The 11,018-nt window shown below is 51.7% G+C and overlaps 1 protein-coding gene and 1 long non-coding RNA gene across 4 annotated transcripts in view; one reads left to right on the plus strand and one right to left on the minus strand.

The window, feature by feature from the left end:
- Positions 1-5,335, plus strand: part of LOC122394238 — a 50,556-nt gene extending 45,221 nt beyond the window's left edge. The window contains exon 4 of the long non-coding RNA XR_006258829.1: positions 3,833-5,335. This is a non-coding gene — a long non-coding RNA (uncharacterized LOC122394238). The remainder of the gene's footprint in view (positions 1-3,832) is intronic.
- Positions 5,336-5,341: 6 nt separating this feature from the next.
- LOC122394236 lies at positions 5,342-10,333 on the minus strand. 3 transcript variants are annotated; one of them, XM_043390975.1, is made up of 3 exons: positions 6,071-10,333; positions 5,666-5,776; positions 5,342-5,432 (listed from the first exon to the last, which is right to left on the minus strand). In XM_043390975.1, exon 1 carries the CDS (start codon positions 10,321-10,323, stop codon positions 7,000-7,002), a length of 3,324 nt encoding a protein of 1,107 aa, XP_043246910.1. In that variant the 5' UTR covers positions 10,324-10,333; the 3' UTR covers positions 5,342-5,432; positions 5,666-5,776; positions 6,071-6,999. The 3 variants fall into 3 exon arrangements, with proteins under 3 accessions (XP_043246910.1, XP_043246909.1, XP_043246908.1); XM_043390974.1 differs by having other exon boundaries at positions 5,342-5,776; XM_043390973.1 differs by having other exon boundaries at positions 5,666-10,333.
- Between the last annotated feature and the right edge of the window lie 685 nt (positions 10,334-11,018).

Consider the following 11,018-nt stretch of genomic DNA (forward strand, 5'->3'; position numbering starts at 1 on the left):
TTTTCACCTCAGAGTTCTAAAATCATTGCGTTCTACCCCGGGTACGTTTTCTCCATGATCTGTCTTAGATTTTGTGTCGACGTGTTTGGCCACACGGTGATATCAATAGCTCCGCAGAGAGATGTAAGTATCGCTGTCTGGCAAATGCAAGAAGATGGCCATCCAGTAAGATGGTTTATGATTATAAGTCACCTTATATCTCACTGTTCTTCCGAGTTACTTCGCCGATTTGCTGTGATGATTTATTTTCCCGAGCTTCTGTGATCTATTGTGTCGGGTTGATATCATCCCAACCCCTATACCTACGCCGACATGTTGCACGGTCCCGTTCGGTTGCGGTGCTTGGCGTGTCCCGCCGCAGTTCGCTCGGCTGGCACCGGAAATCTTATCCCATGTCACCGTCGGAATCGAGCGGAAGATCAGCCGCGATGAGAACTTAGCCCTATACCGCAGATTAGGGCCCGACCGGCCGGTTAGCCTCTCATGGCAGAGCGAGATAACAAACAAATCCAACCGGTGAGTGTTGACGATCTGAGATTGGACCCAGTCCGGACCGGTTACGGCAGAAATCCGCACACACCGTGAGGCAACGGCGTTTCGAAATGTGGGAGTTCATTCATTCAGTGGGCCACTTGACGTTTATGGTGGAGTCGTGGATTCATTCATTGGTTTTTGGGAAGGCTGCTGGCGTTGCTAAAAGGAAGCACGACTGAGGAAGAGTGTTGCCGATAAAAATGAAATTTTATCGTTGAGTTCAGGGGGTGAGTGAGTGCTTAACTCGAACAAGGTAACCAAACCAGGTCATTGCGAAAAAACTGCCGTTCATGTAACGTCATGACACAACCAAGTGTTTCTAAAACCTTGACAACCTTTTCTAAAACCTTGAAACCCTGACAACCAAGTGTTTCTAACCCATTTTGTAAAGTTTTAATGCTGCAGGTGTTATTTTAGAACGATTTCGCTTCCCTGCATACGGCACATTGGCCGTTATAAAAGAAAAATGCTTCTAAGCTGTGGCCCGTGGGGCTGTTTCACAAAAAAATCACGCATATTGCTAGAGAAATCAAAAATAAGCAAATAAAACATGCTCAAAGCTCCCACCATCCCTCAGTGGTCCCCATATGGTCCGATCACATCACTCTGCCCTGTGCACGGATGACGTCACTGGCTGTTTATGACGTCACTGTGGGAGGAATGGGTCGTTCGATGACATCGATGTAGGAGAGGCGTGTCTGTCTGATGATTTCACGATCCAGTCTTCACGCCTGTTTCTGGCATACCCCTGGCGCTCTGAGCAATACATTCCCACGGCTATTTTTTATTTTAGTTTTTTATTTTATTTTTTTAGTCAGATAGCCTTAAGCGATGCGTCTTAGGTACGGTGTGTTTGAAAACCGCGGTGCAAGAGTTCTATTGGACATAGGCGGCGGAACGGGGAGGGCACCGGGGCACCTGCCCCCCTTTGATTTTGGCATTTTAACATTAGCCCTATGGGCGTTGCATGGAAAGAATGGGACCAAAAGTCGGCAGTGCCCCCCCCCCCCTCTTAATTGAAGGTGTTCCGCCGCTACTGCTATTGGAGGCTGGAGCTGAATACACAATCACATCCATTGTATCACTGTTTGTTTTCATCGATGCATGCGAGCGTCATCGGAAATTCTATAGCGAAGATATGTCTCTCTTCTCGCATCCGTTTGCATCCTTACACCTACACGTAGTGCCGAGACGGTGTTTCAAAAGTCCCAATGACACACTCGGATCGGACGAATGCGGATGTATTCCGCCGCCATTCCGCGCATGGAACTCTGGACTGCACATCGCACATTTTATCTATCATACAGCGTTCGGACTTTGTCCTCTGACCGTTTTCTGGAGCTGCAGCGCTGCTAGCTCGGCTATCGTATGGTGTCATATCCGGTGTAAGCGTGATATGGGATGTTACTCATGGTTATACACTAATGCATCCGTTTTGGTAACCGAGCATACTGGAAGACTGATTGTGATTAGCTTGGTTGAAGCCTGCTCGAAGGTGCTTTAGTCTTTGGGAGTTAATGATTTACTGTTTTGTGAAGTATACACCGGTATTTTTTGTTTGTTGGCTTACATGTTTTCTTTTGTTTGTCTCTCTTAGCAACAGGATTTATACTGATGCTGAATAAAGTAAAGCAAACACGGAACTCGGAAGACCATGCTAATGCTAGAGGAGTGGCTTCGAAACATAGGTAGTTTAACGGGTCGCCGCTCAGCTTGGCGGTGCTGTTGTCAGACGGAAGCCTCTTAGGGCTCGAGTGGGCGGACCTGTACGGTTGATAATACACTGATCCACTGCAGACTCGTCCCTATTTCGACAACCTCTGCCACTTCGTGTTATGCTTCCTGTTTTGTCATCGCTTGCCGGCTGCCGCCCCTTGACGTTCCCTTTACGCCCGCTGTCTGAGAAATGACTATGTTGACGAATGACGATTAACATCGAAGGCGAAGCCAAGTGTCCGGGTTGAATCGGAATGCGACATACGTTGCGGGTGATTGGGAAAGACAGGAGGTGATCTGATCTGTTACTGTTGTGGCTTCTGACCGCCGCGCCGGGGAGGACGGGGGATGTGACGTAGCGCTCTATCACTTCTGTTTTCGCTTGCGATTCTTCACCGAATCAGGTCCGTAAGTTGCGTGGAAGAATTGATGCTGTCATTCTTACGTGTAACTGTCTCTAGTTCTTCCTTTAGAAAGTCGAACGCCAATAAGTAATAGAACAGGATAAAACGAGTTAAGCATTCATTGTAGGGTGGCAAAGAAGAAAACATTCATTGCTTTACATAAGCCTCGCAGATTTATGATCGGCAAGGTCGGGGTCTGCAATGGTAGCGTGTCCCATATGTATCCAATTTGCCAGCGTCTGCGCTCAGTTTGCCGGTTCCAGAGTCGCGAAAACCTCCCAGGTCGTGACTCCAAAAACGCCGTTTGACCTCCGATGACTGAGCGACATGGGGGCGACTCCCCTGTCACCACTGATCGATCACATACCATAGCGGGTGATGGTGGGGGTACAGGTAGTGCGCGTGGGTGAGGCGAGGCGGGTCGAGGGGTCACCGGGACCCAGCTAACCGTGGGAGTTAGGACAAGGCTTCAATGGAACGTCACTACTTGTAATATCGCCGCCCTGCGGTGGAGATTCCCAAAGATAGCGATCACCTCTGTCCGAACGCACCCCCAGGACGCTCCTGGGGTGACATGTCATCGCTGCTGATTTGCATGTTCGCGTGGGAACTCTGTAGGTTATGACGGAAGTGGAAAGGGCGCGGCGTTAGAGAATGAATGATGGGATGAGAAGAAGGGGGAGGGATGGGGGTCGAGGAGGAGGATGAGAAAGGACTGGGAATGCTAGCTACCGCGGGTGGATCAAAGATGGCACGTGACGAATGGGATAGGATGGGACAGTTGTGCGTCCGTGAGCTACGGCGTGGGAAGAAATAATATGAGTCACGAGGAATTTGGTGAAATGACAAGATGTGTTACTGACTTTTTATTCATGCTAAAATGAAATGTCATAGGTATATGCAATTGAAGCGAAACTGAGTGTCGCTTAGAAAGCAAAAGATGATGCATTGTTGCAGAATGACTGACCGTGTCTATGTTTACCTTGGCTTTCACTTTGCTGGTGTGATTCGTTGCATGTAACTATCTCTTGTATTTTGTGCAGCCTTGCTCCTCACTGGTAATTGGCCATATTTTTGTCATTGTTACATCTAATTCTGGCCTTACTGGTGATTCCCTGACTGTCTGCTACATCAGAATTGTGACTTGGAGATTCACTGATTTATCTTTCCGTTCGCAGATTCAGAGGATACACCGAGATCTCATCCACGTGAGTACCATTCTTGTTTACTGCGCTCAGTTACTGCTATTTGTGTGCAACCCGTTTCTCTTTTGGCTTCTTTTGACTTTGAAACCCTGGCTTTGAACCCGGCCCAAATCAACGTGGCATGTTTCATCTGGGCTAGTTTGCGGCTCTGCTTTTCAGCACTGCGCTGGATTTGGGAGATTGTAACCGGCTAAACACCTTGTCACGTGCTGCGTGCGAACTGAATGTATGTAGGGGGCTTATGAGGCGCGTTTTAGCGTTGGCGCTGAGCTTCTCGACACGTATATGTAAATTGTAAAGCTTTTCGGCGGAGCTGCGCCTATGCTGAACAGACGGCCCGGCCACCCAGGTGTGTTGATGGATCAAAATACATACGGAGTCTCGAGGTCGAATTAGAAGTGTGCGCCCTTGCGGGCACACAAAATGTGTTTTTGATAAGTTGAGGTGGGAAAATGTGTTTTTCAAGTTTACTTGACATTTCATTTTTCAGGCCAGGCCAGGCCAGTGAGCTGGTTAAATGTGTTATAATTTTTAGTCCAGATATTTGCGAAAGCCGAAATGAACCAAGGCAGTTGTTTCCTACCTAGCGGTCTTACCTTGCATCCTTCGACCGAAGTCTTATTTTGAATTCATTCACGGATGGATTGATTTGTAAAGCCGCTTTGGAAGCTGATACAGGTTAAACCGATTTCTGCGCTATTTTTTTCGTCTCTCCAGCTGGAACCAACGTCAATGGCGGTCCAACCAGCGTTCAGTTATAACATCTGGGCATTGTTTGGCTGGATCATGCAAATTCAAACCAACGGGCTGCGCGCTGACATGGTTTGCGTGATGCCGAATCCACAACTGTAAAATGTCTGAGAGGATCACAACACGACAATGAAGCATGTCTCAGATATCCGATTATTTTCCAGTTTTCTTTTGACACTGCCACACATGCAAGCTGGCTGGAGGTGACTGGCAATGGTCCTTTTTGTATTTGAACTGATCAATTAAATAGGCAGCTGCATCGGTTATCGTTTCGGTATTTTTATAATACATTTCCTTAAAAGCTCACTGAAAAACTGTCTTGTCCGGCATACATGCCAGCAATGGCGGTCTGTCATTGCTTGACATCTTTTCTGATAGTTGACATGCTGCCGTCACATAGTGAGCGAGAGGGGACCGTGGTCTGGGAGGGAGCGAGGGGTTGACGAATCGCTGACATGAGTGGCGCTCGAGGGGCTAATGAGGTGCCAAAGCAAGGTTTCGCCCCCCCCCCCCTCGCCGCCGCCGCCGCCTTTTGCTTTGGTATGCGACGTGGCGACGGAAGCATGTCAGTCAGACGGGTTTTCTTCAGGCTTCTGACTTCCATTCTTGAGGTGGGTGGGAATGCTTTTGAAGGTGGTGTTTCCACAATCGCCCTTCGCCCATATCTTCAGACGCGTCCTGAGTCCCTACTGCCTTGACGTCAAATAAACCAAAATAAAATAAAAAAGGAAAGTCATGAAACAAATGGTATTCAAGGAGCAGCAAGCAGGCAGTGATGTACCAACAGACAGTCGGTCGGAGAGACAAACAGACGGACGGTTTTCTGCAAACAATCACAGATGGGAATTACACTCAGTATGGGCACATCACGTACTGCATCCATAGTTATGTCAAGAATTACTGTTAACTCCGTATAAACACAGCAATAAACCTTCAATCAACATTAAGTCAAGGTTGACGTCTGACAATCATTACTTTAACAGTTCAAGTTCATTGATGTTAGCACGCAATCAACAGTTTGCTAACTTGCATCTTTAAATTAACAGTTGTACTGACCAGATATGTTTGGGCACGACGGTGGAACAAAAACAGTGGCAGCGGCTGGCTCAATCTCAGTCCGCACTCGTAGGTCCGCGGCTCAGCTGGCTCACACTCAGCTGGACGGCCCTAGAACCACCCCAAACATATGTATAAACGTTGTCTACTTTGACAATGATAAACTAATGACGGTAAACAGCAAAACTAAAGAACCTGCACCCAGTAGTACAGTAAATCAAAGTACAAAATTGAAAGCGCGACGAAAGTGGCGCTACGTTGGTTTGTTGCCATTTCCGCTGAATTCAACATCGCTCACAGCTAACAGAAAATATATCAGACAATACTAATTGTGCTAGCTATCACTTGGATGCATTCATTAAACATTTCAGACAATCATCAATAAGAAAATGAAAGCATACGTACGACGGCCCTCGACACCAGTGGTTCATTCAAGAATGAGCCTGCGTGGTCGACAATTTGGATGCGTCTCGTGCGCCAAACTCGTCAAAGACACGCGAGCAAACGCGGCCACTAAATGACGGGCCGGCTCCCGAACGTAAAGAGCCGCCAGATTTCTCACAAACGGCGACCGGTCGCAACATCCTCCCCCCTAGTTTTCGGACGAACCGAAAACTCACACATTGAGCGACCGAATATGCAGTACCAAATGCTCTCACAGCAAGGTAACGAAAGACAAATTCTTCTCACAGCACTGCAAACAGCAATTGTCCGCTCTTGCACACGCGACTGCATGGCCGCCAGGTAAGCACAAAACGCACTGTGCGCGCAGTCCGAAGTCACGCACTAACGCCGTTCACCGATGCCGGTCACGGTAACGCATCACCACCGCACGAGGCAGTCTGAGGCCGAGGGCGCCGCCCCCGGGCGGCATGGTCATTTCTCCGCGCACCACGCACAGTCACATCGCACGGTAGTAGCCGAGCCGAAGATGCTGCGCGCCGCCAGCCGACACGACCGCTCGGGCAGCAGCGCGCACGAAGTACACCATCCTCGTAGGTCCGTGTGTGCCGTCGTGCACACCAGGACGGCACGCCGCAGTCCAGCGATGAGTCGCCGGCTCCAGCTCGGCGAAGAAGACGATCCATGTCCGAGACGCCGCCTCGCCAGTCGGAGACAGCAGCCCAGTAGTCCGACGTCCAGTCCAGGCCCGCGATCGCTGCTGCTTTCCAGGATCACAGGCACGAGGAGGGTCGGAAATGGTTATAAATACGGCTAGGATTCAATGACAATGGGAAGGGGTAACAAAACAAAACAAATAAAATAAATACGTGTGGGTATCATGACACAAAATGCAGTGCTCATCAGTGCAAAACGATGACTCATCGGCAGCTTTACTGGGAACTAGACCTCTCTAGCACACAAAGCTTGTGGCTGGGTCTCTTGTACACCCCAGTCGGTGTACGGACGAGGACCGAACGCACGGTCCCATCAGCGCTTGGGTAGGTCTCCTGTACCACACCAAGAGGCCAGAAGCCTCTAGGCGTGTCCTCCGTCATCACCAGGACGACATCATCCACGGCGAGATTTGGTCTCTCCTTGCTCCATTTCTTGCGCGAGATGAGAGTCGGCAGATACTCCCGCAACCACCTTCTCCACACTTGATTCGTGAGCATCTGCACATGCCGCCAACGTTTGCGGGTCGTGTCGCCGTCCTCGAAGACGCCCGGAGGAAGTCCTGACGCGCTCGCCGTCTCTCCAGCAAGAAGGAAGTGGTTTGGAGTGATCGACTCCGGATCGCTGTTGGCTCCTGAGACGTAGGTGAGCGGGCGTGAATTTATGACATACTCCACCTCGACGACAGTCGTGTGCAGGACATCGTCGGACACCGTCTGATTTCCCAACACGGCACGGAGGGCCCTCTTCACCGAGGCGACGAGCCTTTCCCAGGCACCACCCATATGACTCGCCGTCGGTGGATTAAACTTCCACACGATGTCCATCTGGCTGAGAGACTCGTCGATCTTCCGCTGATTCCATTCAGCCAACGCCTCTCGCAGCTCTCGCTCTCCGCCCACCAGGTTGGTGCCATTGTCAGAGCAGATACACCTCGGCCTCCCTCGCCGTCCGATGAACCTGCGCAGAGCAAGTAGAAAGGAATCGGTGTCCAATCCATGGGCGACTTCAAGATGTATCGCCCGCGTAGCGAGGCATGTGACGAGCAGGACATAACGTTTTTCCGTTTTCCGGAACTTTCGGACTGTCAAAGGTCCAAGGAAGTCCAGACCGCAGTTTGCGAAGGGTCTATCCATTTCAACTCTGACCCTTGGGAGAGCCGCCATCTCAGGACACACTGGCTGAGCTCGCCTGTTGCGGCACACAGCACAGCTCCGTAGAATCCTCTTCACTGTTGATCTCGCCTTCGGAGTCCAGAACCTGTACCGAAACTGGTTCAGAGTGTGGCTCATTCCCGCGTGCATGGATCTCACGTGAAGATCTGAGACGATCAGTCGCGTAACATCACTGGAGGGATGCAACACGATCGGCTCTCGGGAGATCTCAGCCAGTGGTGCACTACCAAGGCGACCCTTCGCCCTGATGAGGCCCTGGTCGTCACGAAAGAGAGACAGGTCAGTTGGCGAGTCGAGCGCCATCTTTGCCTGGTCTTCCCGAAAGATCAGGAGTTCTGCTCTCTTCAGCTCGTCGACGTTCAGCACTCCGCTCTGCTTGGGCTTCTTTGTTATCGCTGATCTGAGATTGCTGACGAACCGCAGAGACAAGGCCACTACTCGCCGGTACTTGCTCCACGACGAGTAGGCCGAAGGATCCACGAGCCTGGACTGCGAATCACCGACGAAGGCGACTATCGTCTTCACAGAGGTCCTCCTGAGTTCAGGTTGCTCTGGATGGAGACCCGGGATCCGCGTCTTCGGCCACTCTTGTTCGTCTTGGGTCAGGAATTCGGGTCCCGACCACCAGAGGTCACACTCCTTCAGCATCGAGGCTGACATCCCTCGAGAGGCTATGTCCGCTGGGTTCTGCTTTCCTGGTACATGTTTCCAATCAGATGGTTCACACGATTCTCTAATCTCCGCTACCCTGTTGGCGACAAAGGTACGGAACGTGCGACTTTCGTTAGAGATGAACTGGAGCACCACCTGACTGTCCGTCCAGAACACAGTTCGGCTGAAGGCATACGACATCTCCTTCCTGATGATGCCCGCCAAACGCACCGCCAAGACCGCCGCCTGCAGCTCAAGACGCACAATGGACAACTGCTTGAGCGGAGCCAATCGCGAGCGCGACATGATGAGGGCACTGTGGTGGTGACCCGCGGCGTCTGTGAACCTGACGTACCCTGCGGCGGCAAAGGCACGCTCTGAAGCGTCAGCGAACAGATGTAGTTCGACCGTGTGAACCTCTTCAGTGACAGCAGACTTCAAGCATCGAGGTACAGCCAGATCTTCCAGATAGGACAGCTCTCCCAGCCAGTTCTTCCATATCACCAGCTCTTCTTCGGGCATGTCTTCGTCCCATGCCAGCTTCTTCTGCCACAGCGTCTGTATGAGGCACTTGGCGATCAGCACAAACGGAGTGATGATCCCAAGCGGATCAAAGAGCATGGCTGTTCTCTGTAACACCCCTCGCTTCGTAGAGGCCACATCAACCTCTTTCACACGGACACTGAGAGTGTCCGCGCTGGGGGACCACACACAACCCAGTGCCTTTTGCGGTGTACCTTTTCCCAACGTGAGAGTCTTCTGACTGACGTCACGGTCGTCTTCTTCAATGTCTTCCAGCAGCCCTGGCAGATTGCTGCGCCACTTGGTTAGGCGGAACCCTCCTTGGCGCAAGAGGGTCGTGACTTCCCGGCGCGCAGCCCTTGCTGCTTCCACACTTGGTTCCGACCGAAGGTAGTCATCCATGTAGAAGCTTGCTACCAGTGACTCACGATCAACTTCGGTCCCCCCGGTCCCAGGGTTCTCCGTCAGAGCGCGGCGCAGGATGTGATTGGCCACGGTAGGGCTACACTTGGCCCCGAATATCACAACACACATTTGGTACATGTCGGGAGGTTTCTTGAGGTCGATACTCCTCCACAGAAAGGAGAGTGCTGGCTGGTCCTGTGGACGCACTCTAATCTGGTGAAACATCTGATAGATGTCAGCGACAAGGGCGCACTGCTCCTCCCTGAAACGTAGCAGAACTGCACACAGGTTCTGGAGCAAGTCAGGTCCTTTGAGGAGTTCCGTGTTGAGAGAAATCCCGTCCTGTTCGGCAGCCGCATCAAACACCACACGAGGCTTCGGCTTGTCCGGCCGTGTGACAGCGTGATGAGGAAGCAGCCATCTTTTCTTCTCCTTGAGCTGCTTCTCTTCTGAGGAGACCTTTCGGGCGTATCCCTGATCCACGTATCCTTCAATGACCTCAGAATACAGCTTGGCTTTCTCTGACTTCCGCATCAGGCTGTGTTCCAACGACGTGAGACGCTTTAGAGCCATCTTGTGGTTGTCTGGCATCTCCGCTTGCTCGTCACGCCAGGGCAGACCGACTTCGTAGCTGTCACCCACTCGCCTTGTCGTTTCCTCCAGGATCTTCATTGTCTTCACATCTTCTGGGGAGAGCCCATCTCCGGCGAGCTTGGTCCCGAAGGCCTCTGTACTCCACCAGTCCTGGAGAGTGTCGGTGAGTTCTTGGTCTGCTTTCTGGAGAAACATCACTTCTTTGGGTCCGTCTTGCTTACAACCGAAGACACTCCCGGTCAGCGACCATCCGAAGGCGGTCCTGATGGCTGTTGGCTGCCCACGTTGACCTACCCTGGCCTCCGTCTGAAGTACTGCTTCCAAGCAGTTGGCGCCTAACAGGAGCTCCACTTCTCCAGCTGTGCATTCTGGAATGCTGAGATCCTGCAGGTGCTTCCACTCGTGTCTGTTCCTGGCGCTGACTGTAGGCGTCCTCACATTAACTCTCGTAACAGAGTAGGCTTCTGGGACGCAGATCATCCGGGAGCGGTCTTCCGTCTCTGCCAGGGGACTCACTGTCAGCTGGACACGCTGTGACGCCTTCTCTTCGCCATCAGACTCCACGTTGCGCAGACGGAGTGACTGCGGTTGTCCGGTGATGTTCAGCTCTTGCAGTGCGGATGCGCAGCAGAGTGATGTTTGTGCACCTGGGTCCAGCAGAGCCAGAGTGTCCCTTTTCTTGCCGTTTGCTCCATGGATACGGACGGGTACCACTTGCAGTAGGACCGTTGGCGATGCCCTGTCTTCGTTGGTGAATGAGGCGACAGTGTGCTGACTTGCTTCTAACTGAGCAGGCCGTTCCGTAGATGCTGTAGTATCTGGTCCTTGCCCGAGCCGCCTCAGCCTCTTACTCCCGTGCAGGAGTCTGTGGTGCCTCAGCCGGCAGCCTT

This window comes from Amphibalanus amphitrite, unplaced genomic scaffold, assembly GCF_019059575.1.
Source record: "Amphibalanus amphitrite isolate SeventyFive unplaced genomic scaffold, NRLGWU_Aamphi_draft 000581F_arrow, whole genome shotgun sequence".
Taxonomy (NCBI): Eukaryota; Metazoa; Arthropoda; class Thecostraca; order Balanomorpha; family Balanidae; genus Amphibalanus; species Amphibalanus amphitrite.